This window comes from Stegodyphus dumicola, chromosome 7, assembly GCF_044657685.1.
Source record: "Stegodyphus dumicola isolate Sdum_Otavi_A_Nest chromosome 7, ASM4465768v1".
Lineage (NCBI taxonomy): Eukaryota > Metazoa > Arthropoda > Arachnida > Araneae > Eresidae > Stegodyphus > Stegodyphus dumicola.
Window position 1 is genome coordinate 194,633,667 of NC_140774.1, and position 18,913 is coordinate 194,652,579.

General features: G+C 36.8%; 1 protein-coding gene across 1 annotated transcript in view; it reads right to left on the reverse strand.

Moving 5' to 3' along the window:
* Positions 1-18,913, reverse strand: part of LOC118202472 (corticotropin-releasing hormone receptor 2-like) — a 438,714-nt gene that overhangs the window by 39,417 nt on the left and 380,384 nt on the right. The window contains exon 6 of the mRNA XM_085821190.1: positions 7,970-8,126. Within this exon, the coding sequence (XP_085677316.1) occupies positions 7,970-8,126 (157 nt within the window). The remainder of the gene's footprint in view (positions 1-7,969; positions 8,127-18,913) is intronic.

Consider the following 18,913-nt stretch of genomic DNA (forward strand, 5'->3'; position numbering starts at 1 on the left):
CCCATGTCAAAGTAAGATTAATTTTTATAATTACCTAACTTTTTTAACCTTCTTTTATTCTAGAATTTTATTTACAGTTCATTTTGGAAATGAGGTTTTAGGGTTTGGTTTGGTTTGGTTTATTTAAAGACGGCAAAGCACACTAGGGCTATGTGCCTAAGGGAAGGGATGCCTTCATGGAGGACTTTCTAAGGGAAACTGGTTCGTATACACGTTACACATGGGGAAAACCACGAAAATGCCCAAGCAGCCAGCCCGTTCGCGGGATTCGAACCTCGGACCGAACTACCAGTGTTCAGCGACTTTAGAGGTTTTAGGGATCTCGAAATCACATTTTAAAGAAAATTAGTTGAAGAAACTAGCGGTTTGACTGAGTTGATTCTTCCGATCCCACTGCTCATTCGATTCTTATCATGCTTCTCTCTATTCTAACATAAATATCCCGATTCATTCCCTGTTCCCGATCTTATTCATCGAGGTAATTATTAGTGACAGCTAAGTTTTAAAAAAGATTCGATTAATTTAGTTACCAAACGGTTCTGATCTAAGTTGTCCATCTCTAGTCCATGTATAGATATTTTCTGGATATGAAACTAAGATCATCCTGTTTCGAATCCAGGTGTTTATAGCAGCGGCTCACTGAAATGTAACTCTTTAAGAGATAGGGGACACTTTCATTGTTCTCACACTTGGGCAAGAGACGATAGAGGGGTAAAATCACTGAACACTGGTAGATCAACCTATGTTTGGATTTCGAGGAAAGGGTAGGCTGCATAACAGTTTAAGTTGCGAGAGAATTTTTCCCTTCTTCAAAGTGTCCACGAGTGCGGTCGGGGGTGGACAAGACTGCTAAGCATTACTAATTCATTCCCGCTTCAGTTTCTGCGAAGGAGCCAACTGCAGGGGGTTTATGCGATTTTCCCAATGTGTCATATGAAATGTGTTCGTCTGAACACTGCACGGTGATTTAAATCTTGGTGCATTTCCTTACGATGCTAATTATGATTACAGTCTTCATCCAAGTGTGGTCGTTCGAATGATGGATAAATTATAATGTATTGCACAGCCCTCAAATTCAAGAATGAAGCACTAGAAAAGTAAAACTGCCCGCACCAGATGGGGAAAAAAAAAGCTGCGTATCCAATCGAGAGGTTAAGTTCGAGTCCTGGCGAGGTCATTGCTCAATTTTCATGTCAACCCCATCAAAATAATCTAATGACTCTACAGTGGCGTCCGAACTAAAATGTGGTGGATGATGATTCTCCACCACCGGGTTTTGCTTTTTGTCCTCTATTATCCAGTCGCCCTTTAAAAGGGGGAGTACATAAGATATTTTCCCCTCTTGGACTGCATGCCTTCGTGGTGTAACAGTTAGCACACTCGGCGCGTATCGAGATGTCGAGGTTCAAGTCCCCGCGAGGGCACTGCTCATTTTATGTCACCCGAATCAAAATATCCTAATGACTCTACAATAGTTATGAAACTGTATTTTATGCAGTATAAAATAAAATGACATGTTCGTATTGTAGAGCTATGCAATAACTAATATACGAAAAGAAACGAAATATAATATAATATCAAACTTTGACGAAAAATGGGCAGGTCTTCGAAAAGCGAATCAGTAACAATTTGCTGGTACCTGTGGAATGGTTAAATACAGTTACACATAAAAATCAATAAATACAGTTACACTTTTTTTTTAAATAAAACGTAAGTTGTTTTTAGTACTGTATGGTGAAAGAAAAGTTTCAGTTTAATTTTATAGCCATACAAATATTTTTATGCACTTGTAATAAAAAATAAATGTGGAAAAAATTAAAATGCAATTTAAGACGAAAAACATGCATTCTCAAGTTATATCTTAGAAAGTTAGAAAACAGAATTTAACATTACAACACAATAATAATAAAAAAGAATAATAATTTAACTGTGTGTAGTGTGTTGTGTACTCTGTGTGTGTGTATGTGTGTGGTAGCACTTTGTACTGAAACTATGGTCAGAGAAATTTGACTGGCCAAGAGGAAAATTCTACTACTTAGCAATTTCATGACCAGAGCCGACTGTCCTAATACTAAAAAGAAATTAAATTTAAATTTGGGTATTAGCAGTATTCCTCAATGTTAAATTTTTTGTCTGCTTAGTATTATTGGGTAGAAAGAGTACAAGATATTCCGAAGTACTGTAAACTTTGTGAAATGCGCCAGTTAAATGAGAAAAGTAAATAAAATATACTTGGTTTAACGCAAGTTTTACCATCAACCTTCTGAAATATAATCTTTTCATATTATTGGTGGTTTAAGTTACTATAATTCTTCTAAAAGTTATATTCATTCGAATCATAGGTCATGATACTCGATATATATGAACTTTTACTTCTAAGAGTGTAACTGCTAATAGGTACATACATTCTGTAAGACAAATGTTTCAAATTTAGGTCCCAAAGAAAATTTAAGTGACAGAAATGCTGCGATTACTTTTTCAAAATTTAAGTATTTTTTGAGAAACGATAATATTGCACATTTAAGTAATTTTTGAGAAATAATAATATTGTTAGCTACTGCTAATAGGCCTCAAACTAACGGTAAAGCGAAAAGATTAATCAAATTATTATGATCAAAATAAATTATCAATTAAATTCTTATCAAGGTAATATTGGATGGACAGAATTGAGTACTTACGTATTAACGCTACCGCAGGAGAAGTTGCGCTGGTGCACCAATAAAAAGATATCCTGTTGTTCGCACGCAGTTAATCTTTTGGATTCCTTTTCGCCTTGTTATTTGCTGATTTTTGACGCCACTTTTTAGTGCTACAAAAAAGCGTCTTTGGGAATTTGCCAATCACAGAAGAAGATGCAATTTTATTTTTTTTTCAGGAGCGAAATTATTTACCCCCCCCAAAAAGAAAACGAAAATGTACCAATTCGAATGATATGAAACTTTATTTTGGTAAACGTACGTTTTGGAAATGTAATTCAAGACAGTGTGATTAGCAAGTGGGACTTAGAAAACTGGTTTGAAGGAAGCAGAATTCCATTTTATTCAAGCTTTGAGATTCATATACTGCTGGTGCGAGGAGTTGACGTCGATTAAGTTTTGTGAAAAGAACTTGATTGATCTGATAAAACTGTTAGAGATTGGAACAATTACATGCGTGAATAACAATTACAGAACAATTACATGCTGTTATAGATTGGAACAATTACATGCGCGAATTAAACTGTTATAGATTGGAACAATTACATGCGTGAATTAAACTGTTATAGATTGGAACAATTACATGCTGAAACTATGAATTATGTGTCTTAGATACGGAGAATAAAACAAACAAGAAGGTAGGTGCACCAGATTGCATTCTGGAAATTGATGAATGTTTGTTTACTAATAGTAAAAGTAATTGTGGTCGAGTATTACCCCAACATTGGGTGCTTGGTAGTATATGTAGAGAAACAAAAGATTCGTTTGTTGTCACTGTTCCTAATAGAACTGGCTCTACCCTTAATAATGTGTATTGCTCTCCCCTGACTTGAACCCTGGACCTCTCGAATACACGTCGAATATGCTTCCAATTACACCACGAAGGCATGCGGAAAGGAGGGAGAAAATACCTTATAAGGTAATACACGATCATATGTTGCCTGTGCTGCCTTAGCCCTTTCTCGACAGAGAGGGTGTTGGACTGTTGCCTCACCTGCACATGCACCAGATCACTCACCTCTTGAGAACATATTTGCTCAGGGATTGCTGAGAGACTGGCAAGCCACCCACTAGTCAGCCACTACGACTGATGAACTCTGGCACAGAGTTTTAAACACATGGTATCTCTCATCCAAGCTCAATTCGACACGATGCCGGAGTTGACAAGATGCGTTGTTACTGCCGGAGATTTCAACTCTCTGTATTGAATTCTGCACGTTGTATATACCTGAAAATTTATTCATGTTTTTCTCTCAATGCAGTTCATGTATATGCAGTGTCCCAATACAGTATATGTAATCAATATGATTTTGCCATTTGGTTTTGTTCCTGACTTAACAAGTTAGATAATCCAGTAAATGGATATAAATACCTGAAGATGTAATACCTTTTAGTTCACTCCTTTTTTACCTTTCCACAATTCCATTGCTCAATATTATATTCAAGTTTACGAAAAATATTTGAATTGTGGTTAATAAACTGGATCATGAATATTATAATTTACCTTACCAACAAAACTTAATAATTTAAATTGTGTGCTGAATACATATTTGGTGTGTTTTTTTCAGAGATTTAACATATGAAAGAACGGAAATTTTACGTATGAAATGAAAGATCAGAAAAGGATTTCAGATAATCTGACAAATTTTTGTTTCGAGCAAAACTCGTTTAAAGATCGGATGGAATTTGGTTCTGCGTAAAATCGAGCTAAGAACACAATATTTCTAATATATCATTGTGCAAAATCTACAGAATATACGTAGTTCTCTTTTAGAGCAGTCCAAAACTCAGAAACATTATACAAAAAATCCTTGTGAATTCTAATTTAGTAAATTAAAATTTTCTAGAAAACAGTTCCACGAAATCGATCTTTTCTTCTAATTCTATTCTTCTAGTTCTTTCTAAATTCCGGAATTTATTGTTGAATAAGACTTTTCCAGAATTAATTTTTTATTTAAATTTTTCAAAAGGTGTTGATTGAATAGTATTAGATAAAAACAGATTTTCTTTCTAATCCGTATTAAATCCCTTTCATTCGGTTCATAAATCCTTTTCTTTCACTTTCTCTGGAATAGATGGCGCCAGGAGTTTCGTTTCTTATCTGCCCAAAAAATTTAGATCTGTAATGTAACGCTTAGGGATAAAGTCAAGCATTGAAATATTTTAAATAATTAAAAAACATTAGGCTATAAAAATTTACAAAGTACATAAGTAAAAAGTACTTTGTACTTTCGAACTTAAAATAAGTAAAATCTTGCTTATTTTAAGTCCACACTTGCAACACCGTACTCGCAACAACTATATAATGTTAACGTCTTCCGAATGCCATATAAATTGTTTTAGAGGCCATCAGTTTGAAACCACTGGTCTAATTGATGTTTTTTTTATAATTCTTGTACTGAAAGAAAAGATTATTTCATAAGCTTTGAAAATTTCACATCTTTCACGCAGATACATTTTTAGATGTTAAAATTTTAAAGTACCGCGAAAGAATTAAATATTACGTACTACAATAAAATTAAAAAAATCAGTTCCTAAAACGAAATGTTGGTAGAAAGGTATATAAACTTCTGAAGTGGGAAAAATGTAAAGTGATGCGATTGATTTCATTATGTTATGGACATAACAACCTTGGTTGGATTGCTTTGGTTCAGTATGTTATTGCAAAGCACGTTATTTCTATTTTGGCCTATGAATACTGCTCAAAAAATTTTCTTTTGCATATGGAAGGAAATTTCTGTTCAATTTCTCGTCGTCAACACAGCGCACACACTCCTCAGCAGTTTACTGTGAGTGGCTAAAGTCTGTATTCGTCGTCAAACAATGAAGCTAAAATTTAAGCTATACCCAAAAAAGATGTCTACTGCGCATGCGGGAAGCATAAGCTCTGCTAAGGCAAAGAACTTGCACGCAAAGAAGCAAAGCTTCCACAGACGTAATGTAAACCAGTCGGACTACAGCGCCGCTAAATCGTGGAGGGACAATTCTCGTCGCTAAATCTCCAGGTGAACAGGAAACTGAGGAATACGGTACAAACTTAAAGAACTTAGAGGATTCGTTCTTTGATAACATTTTAAGACAATTTAACTTTTTCAATTTAACTTCAGATTTTCGTAGATTTTGTTACTCAAAACAAGCAATCTATTAATAAATCTACATGCAAGGATCACTCATTTGATTTATGTTACTACAGCGAAAGAAAGGCAGGTGTCATGGAATTTTGAACTGTTAACAAACGTGGATGGTCTCTATAAAGTAAACTTCGTGTATATGTTTCCTCTGCGATCTGACCGAGCCACTTCGGCTTTGGCGAAAAGTTCGTTTTAATCTTAGAAGTTCCTTGCCTAAGGCGAGACACTACTCTGGATTTTCAAACATTTGCACTCTTTAGAGATGCTTTTGGAGCTAACGATTTGAGACTGAAGATCAAGTTGAAACATTCGTGCGCAAATGGTTAGATACCCACACAACTACATTCTGAAAGAACGGAATGAAAAATTACCAAAACTTTAGGGAAAATGTACTTTAAAAGTAGAATAATATATAACAAAGGGATATATAAGATATACATCTTTTTATAAACATAAATTTTGCTAGAAAAACGAATAATTTATATTTGACCGGACCTCGTAAGTAATATATATCTTAATGGAAAGCATTTTTTAAAACATTCATTATGTGTTACCTGATTCATAGCAATTCTCACAATAAAAGATATTTTGTCTGGTTTTCTAAATTAAATTAACAAGGTGTATTTTTCTTTTATCTTTCGTAGGCAATTCTGTAAAACATATTTTAAGGATCAGGCTCTTTTTATTTCTATGAGGCGTTTCATGCATAATTTCTCTGTTTACAATCTTTGTTGCATTAGTGTTTTATTGTCAGGAATATGAAGCTATGCTAGCAGTATCGGGCTGCGTTGGATTTACAGAAAAATGTTCATCTTCATAATCTTCATATATTTTTATGCAAAACATAAATCTATATTTCTTTTGTCATTATTAGTGCAATTTGCTATGCATCTGAATTTAATTGGTGTTTCATGAAATAGCAAAGCATAAAGCTTAGCGAATCTGTTATATTTGGGTATTATAGAAATGCATTAATTTTGTTTATGATTGAGGTCTCAGTTGTGTTAGTTAGTTGGTAAGTATTAACGTTGTAAAGTTCTGTGTGAAGAATTTGTTTGTAGTAAATTTTTCAAATGATGCTAAAATTATTATTTGCTTTATATAATTTAGAGATCGTTAATTGCTTTTTAATACTATATAAAAGTTTAGGCCAATTTAAAGTATTGTTAAAATTTAAAAATTTAATTTTAGTGTTAATTTGTTGAAGTACTTCATCTTTTCATTTCAAAGGAGCAGTATTAAGTAAACTAAGTCGAATGCTAAAATTTTGACCATAAATTTGTTGATGCTATTTTACATATTTTTGTGGCAAAAACTATTATTGACGTATCTGATAGGTCTGAATTTTATTCCATGTTTCATTAGCGCTTTAAGTTGTAAGTTTTCAATGATATCCAAGTTTCCTGTTATTATGTGTTGGTGGTGAGAACAAACGTAAGAAAGGAATTGTGGAAATTTGCAATATTTGTTGCTCCATTTAGTTCATGGTGATTAGTAAGCAAACTGCTTAGGTTTTTTTTTAAAGTTAAATGCTGTTAATGGTTTGGTATCAGCTTCCGGGAAGAAAATTTTGCAGTGCTTGAGAACGTAACAGAAATTTAATTTTTCAAATTGTAAGTGTAGAAAATTAATTTTTAGGTAAATTTGGAGGTGAGTGTTAGAAAGTCTGAATTTAGTGTTAGGTGTTACAAAGTCTGAATTTGCAATAATCTAGAACTTCGTCTTTAATAATTTCTATATCTGTGCATTCTGAAATAAAGTAATTTTCAAGTAGTAGAACGAACTTGCTGCTTGCATGAATGTAACCAATTAAGGGTTTTTTGAAAAAAAGCAGAATTAAATAAATTTTGCAATTGTGCCTTTAATTTTGGTTTATCTATAGTAGGAAAGAAATTTTTACTGTGATGGCCTTTTTCCTTTTTCCTCTGAGTGTTTAAGTGCTGTAAAGTTTAAATTGGCTGAAAATTTTGGCATTGGAGTTAAATATATATATCGCTAAAAAGCAAAATAATAGCATACTCATCATTTATTAATATTTTCATGAGGTTTATTGCCTCAAATAAAAATTATTTTAGTTGAATTCACTCAGCAAAAGTTGATAGGTTAAACTTGACACTCAGTAATAAAATTATTTCTACTTACCCCAACCAATGAGATAATAGAGTTTGAAAGGAGCATCCTGTTGGAACACGGACACAGTGATCCGACTATGAAGCAACAACCCTTCTACGAACATCCAGTTTATACTAGCCATTGCTGCATACATTTTAATACACATAAGAAGTTTGCACAGCCATTCCTAGGAAAGAAGATAAATACAAATTTATATTTTATAAATTATTTCAATTTTTAATCAAGTAATATCACAATAAAAAGCAAACGTCAGTTAATAAGTAAGTACTGCATTTCCCCACCGTGCCCTCCTGGCGTCAGTTTGGGGAGTTCTAAGGGAGTTCGACTATTGGTTCGACATTTGATCTTCTTACGTTTCTCGCTCCAGAAATGTCGAGTGTTCTCTAGAAGTCTACTTGTCAGCGTTCAATACTTCTTTTTCATTTCCTGTTATATTAATTAAATAAACTTGCAGCGACATTTGGTTATTTCGAAATAGAAGACATAAAAAAGGAGCAATGCTCTCACAGGGACTTGAACCACGACCTCTCGAATACGCGCCGAGTGTGCTGACTACTACACCACGAAGGCATGCTAAGGAGGAGGGAGAAATACCTTATATACTCCCCTTTTTAAAGAGCCACGGAGATTAGGGGACCCAATCGCCAAATCCTGGCGGTGGAGAAACATCATCATCCACCACCTTTTTTTTAGTTCGGACGCACTGTAGATATATTAGGTTATTTTTATGCCAGAGATATGAAAAATGAGCAATGCCGTCGCCGGAACTCGAACCACGGACCTTTAGAATGCGCGCCGAGTGTACTGACCACTACACCACGAAAGCATGATTAGAAGGCTGGACCTTATAAATTCATTAAAGGAGCAAGAAGAGATTTTGTTTTAGATATTTTAAAAATTTTCCCATTCATTGCCATTCATTGGTTGTTTATACATTGATAACATCTTGACGCAGCTTTACAAACATCGCTCACTAAAAAATTACCCGCGCATCAGTATACGAAGGTGACATTTCGAGAGTTTCAAAATGCTTCTCATTCCTCCTGTTGTTCTAAATCAAGGACAAAGCTAGAACTAAATCAAGGACATATGCTGCAAAACAAAACAAGCTACACGGAGAAGGAACTAGCACAGCATCATCACGCTCTTAGTCGAAAAGGAGCACTCGTCTTGTCTAAGCAATGATTTATGGAGTAAACGAAGAGTAGTACACGTAAAAAGCGCCATTAATTAACAGTAAAAAATCATATAATACAAACAAACTTGCAATGCAGTTCTAAAGTCGTATCTAATATCGTAAGCTTAAAATATTTTCATCTTATTATACACAAAGAGAAAGAAAGGCCTTTTTGTTCAGCTTAAAAATTTTCACCTCATCTCTCTCCCTCTCACAGACACACACGCACAAACACAAGAAGAAGGGGGGAATTAAAACAAATTCACCTTCAAAAGGTTTTCATGCCATTGCACTTGCGCGCCTTTTCCTTAAGATTTGGAAAAGAAGAGACAGACAGACAGAAATTCAATTTCTTTCGTTCCGATTGATTATAAAGAATTAGCAGCTATTTTCCAACAATTATTCCCAGACTCAACATAGGTTTATTTTCCTTCTTCTCTTAATAAAATTTGCAGCATAATCCTAAAAGATTGTATGAACGATTGATTGGTTGTAGCTGTTATAATACCCTGCCAATGAGCTTTAATACCCAGCGGCGAAACTAGGCTACAAATTTCAGATTAAAATTAAAAGAAGATATGTTTAGAGAAAAGAGATTAAAGCCTTGACTGCTCAGCATGCAGGATATTGAAAACCGGAGGCCCGGAAAAATCTGTTACGGACCCTGTAACGTCGCCCAGCGTTCGGGACGAAAAAATTAAGATCGATTGTCTTTTTAAAATTTACTTAAAAACTTTGTAGAGTCATTAGGATGTTTTTAGAGGCAGAAAAGATGAAAAATAGTAAACGCCTTCGCCGGGAATCGAACCACGGATATCTGGAATACCGGCCCAGCGTGCAGAACGACTACACCACGAAGGCACGATACAGAACTGGGAGAAATACCTTATCTACTCCCCTTTTTAAAGGGCGACTATGGTTTTAGGGGACCTAGTCGCCAAATCCTGGGTGCGGAGAATCATCATCCACAACCCTTTTAGTTCGGGCGCCCCTTGTAGAGTCATTATGATTCTTTTAGAGGCAGAAAAGATGAAAAATTGCAAACGCCTTCGCCTTGAATCGAACCACGGACCTCTGGAATACCGGCCCAGCGTGCAGAATCACTACACAACGAAGGACGCTAGGAAAGTGGGAGAAATACCTTATAACTTAACATAGGCTTTTTGGGTTAATTAAAAGTTAATATTACAGCATTATTAAAGAAGGAAAAAGAAGAACAGCTTCTCCGACGAGCGATGCGTCTTACGCTCTGGGCATTTCTCGAACAAAAAAAGGTCATTTTATACACTTTCTGAGTGAATCAACGGAAACCCGGCAAAGGGACTGTGTTCTTAACGCGTTTTTTCTTGATCAATTTCATGGGCCTCCAAGGTGGACACTGCTGTTCGATTGGTGTATATTAGAGAACAGGAAGTTCCCTAATATACACCAATCGTTTCTTACAATCTCTCCTTCAAGTTTTAAATGACGTAATTATCCTGGAATTGAAAATATCCATGAAATTTTATATATTGCAAATACCACAGAATAATTTGGAGGTGCCCTTGACCAAAGGCCAGGGCATAGCTCCACCTTGATCTAGTGGAAATCAAACTGTGATGCTGATCACTGCTGGTCGAAAAATCACACCTTACATTTCTTCGCAACCCGAAATATCAAAACACATTGTTCAGTTGGCGAATGGAATTTCTTGTATACTTTTCGCATTATAGATATTTCTCTGTTGTAGCCAATCGTCTAAGTTCGAACTCTAGCTCCCAGTTAGCATGATTTTTAGTTGCTTTTCATTCAGTTTTCTGTCAGTAAATGGGAACAGGGTTTTGTTTTCTGTAACTAGAAAATTTTATACATTGCAAATACCACAGAATAATTTGGAATTGCCCTTGACCAAAGGCCAGGGCATAGCTCCACCTTGATCTAGTGGAAATCAAACTGTGATGCTGATCACTGCTGGTCGAAAAATCACACCTTACATTTCTTCGCAACCCAAAATATCAAAACACATTGTTCAGTTGGCGAATGGAATTTCTTGTAAGCTTTTTGCATTATAGATATTTCTCTGTGGTAGCCAATCGTCCAAGTTCGAAATCTAGCTCCCAGTTAGCATGATTTTTAGTTGCCTTTCATTCAGTTTTCTGTCAGTAAATGGGAACAGGGTTTTGTTTTCTGTAACTAGAAAATTTTATACATTGCAAATACCACAGAATAATTTGGAATTGCCCTTGACCAAAGCCCAGGGCATAGCTCCACCTTGATCTAGTGGAAATCAAACTGTGATGCTGATCACTGCTGGTCGAAAAATCACACCTTACATTTCTTCGCAACCCAAAATATCAAAACACATTGTTCAGTTGGCGAATGGAATTTCTTGTAAGCTTTTCGCATTATAGATATTTCTCTGTTGTAGCCAATCGTCCAAGTTCGAACTCTAGCTCCCAGTTAGCATGATTTTTATTTGATTTTCATTCAGTTTTCTGTCAGTAAATGGGAACAGGGTTTTGTTTTCTGTAACTAGAAAATTTTATATATTGCAAATACCACAGAATAATTTGGAATTGCCCTTGACCAAAGGCCAGGGCATAGCTCCACCTTGATCTAGTGGAAATCAAACTGTGATGCTGATCACTGCTGGTCGAAAAATCACACCTTACATTTCTTCGCAACCCAAAATATTAAAATACATTGTTCAGTTGGCGAATGGAATTTCTTGTAAGCTTTTCGCATTATAGATATTTCTCTGTTGCAGCCAATCGTCCAAGTTCGAACTCTAGCTCCCAGTTAGCATGATTTTTAGTTGCCTTTCATTCAGTTTTCTGTCAGTAAATGGGAACAGGGATTTGTTTTCTGTAACTAGAAAATTTTATATATTGCAAATACCACAGAATAATTTGGAATTGCCCTTGATCAAAGGCCAGGGCATAGCTCCACCTTGATCTACTGAAATTCAAACTGTGATGCTGATCACTGCTGGTCGAAAAATCACACCTTACATTTCTTCGCAACCCAAAATATTAAAACACATTGTTCAGTTGGCGAATGGAATTTCTTGTAAGCTTTTCGCATTATAGATATGTCTCTGTTGTAGCCAATCTTCCAAGTTCGAACTCTAGCTCCCAGTTAGCATGATTTTTATTTGATTTTCATTCAGTTTTCTGTCAGTAAATGGGAACAGGGTTTTGTTTTCTGTAACTAGAAAATTTTATATATTGCAAATACCATAGAATAATTTGGAATTGCCCTTGACCAAAGGCCAGGGCATAGCTCCACCTTGATCTAGTGAAAATCGAACTGTGATGCTGATCACTGCTGGTCGAAAAATCACACCTTACATTTCTTCGCAACCCAAAATATCAAAACACATTGTTCAGTTGGCGAATGGAATTTCTTGTATACTTTTCGCATTATAGATATTTCTCTGTTGTAGCCAATCGTCTAAGTTCGAACTCTAGCTCCCAGCTAGCATGATTTTTAGTTGCTTTTCATTCAGTTTTCTGTCAGTAAATGGGAACAGGGTTTTGTTTTCTGTAACTAGAAAATTTTATACATTGCAAATACCACAGAATAATTTGGAATTGCCCTTGACCAAAGGCCAGGGCATAGCTCCACCTTGATCTAGTGGAAATCAAACTGTGATGCTGAACACTGCTGGTCGAAAAACCACACCTTACATTTCTTCGCAACCCAAAATATCAAAACACATTGTTCAGTTGGCGAATGGAATTTCTTGTAAGCTTTTCGCATTATAGATATTTCTCTGTTGTAGCCAATCGTCCAAGTTCGAACTCTAGCTCCCAGTTAGCATGATTTTTAGTTGATTTTCATTCAGTTTTCTGTCAGTAAATGGGAACAGGGTTTTGTTTTCTGTAACTAGAAAATTTTATATATTTCAAATACCACAGAATAATTTGGAATTGCCCTTGACCAAAGGCCAGGGCATAGCTCCACCTTGATCTAGTGAAAATCAAACTGTGATGCTGATCACTGCTGGTCGAAAAATCACACCTTACATTTCTTCGCAACCCAAAATATCAAAACACATTGTTCAGTTGGCGAATGGAATTTCTTGTAAGCTTTTCGCATTATAGATATTTCTCTGTTGTAGCCAATCGTCCAAGTTCGAACTCTAGCTCCCAGCTAGCATGATTTTTAGTTGCTTTTCATTCAGTTTTCTGTCAGTAAATGGGAACAGGGTTTTGTTTTCTGTAACTAGAAAATTTTATACATTGCAAATACCACAGAATAATTTGGAATTGCCCTTGACCAAAGGCCAGGGCATAGCTCCACCTTGATCTAGTGGAAATCAAACTGTGATGCTGATCACTGCTGGTCGAAAAATCACACCTTACATTTCTTCGCAACCCAAAATATCAAAACACATTGTTCAGTTGGCGAATGGAATTTCTTGTAAGCTTTTTGCATTATAGATATTTCTCTGTTGTAGCCAATCGTCCAAGTTCGAACTCTAGCTCCCAGTTAGCATGATTTTTAGTTGCTTTTCATTCAGTTTTCTGTCAGTAAATGGGAACAGGGTTTTGTTTTCTGTAACTAGAAAATAAGTTCTCGAACTATCTTCTATTTTGTTTTCTTCCTATTTTCACATTCTTAGCTGAAGAGAACGATTCTTTTTGAACTCCGAAATTATAGGATTGCATGTCTACTAGCGTGGTTAATTCCTGTTACTAAGAACTACAAGGTGACAATTATTGAACAATTGAAATAAAACATAAAATATTTAAAAACTACCGAGTGCACAAACTTTAATCAACATGTAAACGTCACTACATAAAGTGGATGGACAAAAATATGGAAACACCTTGTGAAATGCCTGTTTGAAAAGAAAGATTGATTTTAATGAAATATGTAGGTGGCGCTGGCGGTTTTGACTACTGACGCCCCCTATACAACTTCGTAAATGTGCTAAACAGTTCAGTTGTTGTCGGAGTACTGTTATGTGAGGTTGTCATTGCATTATGTCAGAGTTAACAGACTTCAAACGTGGGCAAATTGTCGGGGCACGTATGGTAGGTGCTTCCGTAAGCAAGGTAGCCGAGGTGTTTAGTGTTTCAAGAGGTACTGTATCGAAGATTTATTCGGCATATTTGAAAAGCGGAAAAACATCATCTGCTAAATCACAGCGCGGACGAAAGTGTGTCCTGAGTGATCGTGACAGACGATCATTAAGGGCAATTGTGACGAAAAATAAGAAGACCACAGCTGCAAAAGTTACTGCCGAAATGAATGTTGTGTTACCGAACCCTGTGAGTACCAAAACAATTAGAAGGGAGCTTCATAAACAGGGAATTGCTGGCCGTGCTGCAATTGAGAAGCCACTCATAAGTGATGCTAATGCCCGTAACAGGAAAAGGTGGTCTTTAAGTCATAATGCCTGGACTATAGAGCAGTGGAAGCGCGTAATATGGTCTGACGAGTCTTCTTTCACATTGTTTCCCACTTCTGGACGAGTTTACGTCTGGAGAACGGCATCTCAAGCCTATAATACAGACTGCTTGTTGCCAAGAGTGAAACATGGCGGGGGTTCTGTTATGGTTTGGGCAGCCATATCGTGGTTCTCTGCTAGCCTTATGATAACTGTGTCAGGGCACATGTCAGGGCACATGACTGCCAAGACTTATGTGAACATTTTCGCCTATCAAGTTCATCCCATGGTACAAACTTTGTTCCCCGATGGTGATGGTGCCTTCCAAGACGACAAAGCCCCTGTTCACACAGCTCACATTGTCCAGGACTGATTTTCTGAGCACGAGGATGAGTTGTCTCATCTCCCCTGGCCACCACAGTCACCAGACCTGAATATTATCGAACCTTTGTGGTCTACATTGGAACGGAAAGTGCGTTCTCGTTATCCACCACCAACATCGTTATCTGAACTTGCCACCGTTTTGCAGGAAGAATGGTATAATATTCCCTTGGCAAACATACAGGAACTGTATTTATCCATTCCAAGAAGACTGCAAGCTGTTTTGGATGCCAACCGGTTTCCTACACCATATTAAGCAAAGAAACATGTTTTTTTAAGGTGTTTCCATATTTTTGTCCAACCCCTGTATATTCGGATTTAAGTTATGATATGTTCGATATGCTTGCCATCTTTGGCTATGAAGTGGCGCAGACGAATAGCAAAGTTCTACATGACCCGCTGCAGTGTCGGAACTTCGATGCTGTTGATGATCTCCCTGAATGGCAGTTTTCAGCTGAGCAATGGACTTTGGATTATTTCTGTATACATTATTTTTAACCAGTTAACTGTGGCGTTCTTGTTTAAGAGTGCGCACCGTTTGTGTGGCCAGAATCGAGCCACGACGAGTATATTCGTCAATCACAGGGTAAGTTGCGTTGGTAAGGTATTGGAGGAAAAAGATAGGTTTATTTTATAAAATTAAAAATTTTATTACTAATATTTAATATTCGGTTAACATAAGCATATATTACATACATATTAAACTAAAAACGCAATCAATTAAATTAAATGTTATACATATAAACGTAAGAATTTAAATTACTGCTGCGGAGTGATATTCAGCGAAACAGGGTACTATACACAATGGGACTTCGCAAATCGAACACCATTCTTCCTGGTCTTATATTTGTAGCAATACGAACACCTTCGCGTAGAGTTGTTTTTTCGATGTTCCGGGTATATAATCCGGAGCATGATTCCCGCCTAATTGGCTTATATTAGGTCTAAAGGGCCGAGTTTGTGTCGATTTATTTCTTTCAATTGCATACGTCGCAAAAGTGTCTTCCATAAATTTGAGCAAAAAGTTGATACGCGATCATGTTCCATTATTTTTTTTATATAATATGAATGCATTCAGACACATAGTGTCTAAGAAATGGAGAAATATCTTTTTGTAGTAATTTTTTAGTCGTTTTCTTGCTGTGGAGTGCGCTATGATAATTCCATGGCTCATATCCACTCCATCCATTTTTTTATTATAATCAATCCCTATTTCCGGTTTCTTTATTATTTCTTTTTTCTGTTTCGTTATGATTATGTACAGTACTTACTAAATAAACCTCCCTGTCATCTTTCCATTTCATTAACATAATATATGCCTGACGAGTATACTCGTCAATACACAAAATCGTGTCGCTTCTCCATAACGAGTATATTCGTCAATTACAGTTAACTGGTTAATATAACCCTACAAAAATGAGTCACACGTGTTCAGATCTGGAGAATATGGCGGCCAAGCGAGTCCCATTCAAATGGCCTCTGGGTACCCGAAAGCCAGAATGTAGTCCCCAAAGTGCTCCTCCAGGACATCAAACACTCTCTTGGTCCGATGGGGTCGAGTCCTTTTTTGCATGAACCACATCTTGTCGAAATCAGGGCTACTTTGGATAATGGGAATGAAATCCTTTTCTAAACCCTCATGTATCGTTAAGTTGTCATCGCGCCATCAACAAATATCGCACCGATTATTCCGTGACTCGACATTGCACACCACACAGTCACCCTTTGAGGGTTGACAAACTTTTCGATCGCGCTATACGCTCCACGCCGTAACGTGACATTTTCACTTGAAAATGGCCGTCAATAACAAGTTGCGTGCGCATGCGCATACTAGTTCCCATCATGCCCTGCGGCCAACTACGAAGTTTGAACATCATTACGCAAACCGTTCAGAAGTTATGAGCGTTTTATTTCATATAGTTCAATAATTGTCATCCTGTACTTTCTTTAGCATTATTTGATTAGTTTATTTGATATGCTCTTGTGCAATTTAAACTACTATGAGCTAATTTAAATTTATTGTACGAGGGTTGGAACTTTAATAGTGGCAACACAGCTGAAAAAACGCTACGCAACAAAAACAATGAATATCGCGTATACCACACATAAACTACATACCTACCTTACCTCTCAGCAAAAAGACTCGTCCTGCCTACGTCACGCGCATGCGGAGTGATGCGAAGAACGAATCCTTGTATTAGCTCGCGGTCTAAAGTAAGTGTTGTCAGGATGTTTTGAAAACAAGAACAACGATGTTGGATAAAAATTGAATGTGCCAGAGGTCGTACAGCATGACAGTGTCATCAAGGGCTTCAAGAGGCTTGCGAACCCACCTGGAGCGCGAAGGAGATGCTTTTTGACGCCGTATCATTACGCTGGATGAGACTTGGGCCCAATCCTACCAGGCAGAACTGAAACGCCAATCAAACGAATGGCGTCATCACGGGTCACCACGACGTTCGAAATTTCGTCAGAACCCCAGCAATGTGAAAGTTATGGTGATTCTCGTGTACGACTGTGATGGTGTCATCCTAACGCATACCGTTCCCCCCACTAAAGACCGTCACTGCGCAGTATTACTGCTCATTTTTGGAGCACAATCTCTGACCAGCTTTGAGAAAAAAACGGCGACACTTTCTGCAGAACACTCCTCTCATTTTGCATGACAATGCTCGGCCGCATGCAGCGCAAGCTGTGACTGATTCGTTCAAGCGATGGGGCTGGGAAGTGCTTTACCATCCACCATACTCCTCAGATCTAAGCCCTTGTGACTATGACTTAATTCCTAAGATAAAGGAACCACTTCGTGGCACTCGCTTCCAAACTGTTCCTGAGATTCTTGCGGCAGTAGACCGGTCCATTCAATCTATCAACAAAACAGGCGCTGCTACAGGTATTCTGCGACTTCCTCATCGTTGGAAACGGGTTGTACACAATGCTGGCGACTATATTGAAGGACTGTAAAACATGGTGACATGAATCACTTTTGTATTCCTTGTAAATAAATAGTTGCCACTATTAAAGTTCCAACCTTGGTATATTTATTGTATGTTTAAACCAGGAAAGGCCAAGCGACGACAGCTTTCATGGCTAACAAGTGATGGTTGCATTATTCCAGCTCTAAGCGGTAATATGAAACGCCCCTTTTTTTTTCAACATTGAATATCGTAATGTTTTAAATTTTTATCACATTAGAGTCATTAGGTTATTTTGATGTAGGAGACGTACAAAATGAGCAATACTTCGCGGAGACTCGAACCTGGACCTCTGGCATACACACCGAGTGTGCTACCGTTACACCACAAAAGCATGCAGGAAGGTGGGAGAATATACCTTATAACATGTATAATAAACTTTTAAGTGATTTCACTCCACCTGCCATTTAATATAGCCACGACATCACTTTTAGAGTACGTTGGGTATATCAGGACAGCAGAAATATATTAGCCCCGTGCTGCCCAAATGATTTATTTCAAATCTTATTGAATGACACTTCATTATGCAAGAGTAAAAACCTGTAAATCAAAATTCTCGTTTTAATTTGCAGTAGTCTCTTAACTTACGATAATTTATTATTTTTCTTTTCTGTCCTAAAAAAAGTAGTTGCTTAAAATAAATTTCTCCAAATTGCGTCAATTCGGAATTACTCCATGTCATATGATCCTGCATAACACTAACAGTGGAGATATTTACAAAATGTTTCAATTAATAACAATTCTAGTATCGACGACCAATAACAGCAATATGGGTAAGTTAATTTGATAACGCCAAAACACTCGAGAGATATCTACCTGAGGGGAGGGATGCCTCCGTGGATGACTTTCTAAAGGAAACAGGCTAGTAACGTGGGGAAAACGCCCGTGCAGCCAGCCTGTTCGCTAGAATCGAACCTCAATAGCTTATAGGTATCGACCAATGAGAATTGTTTTGCTAATCATGACTGCAAATACATCTATCTTCTTTCCAAAATATTATATGTATGTACTTAGTCGTAATTACAGTTTAGTTACGCATTAGA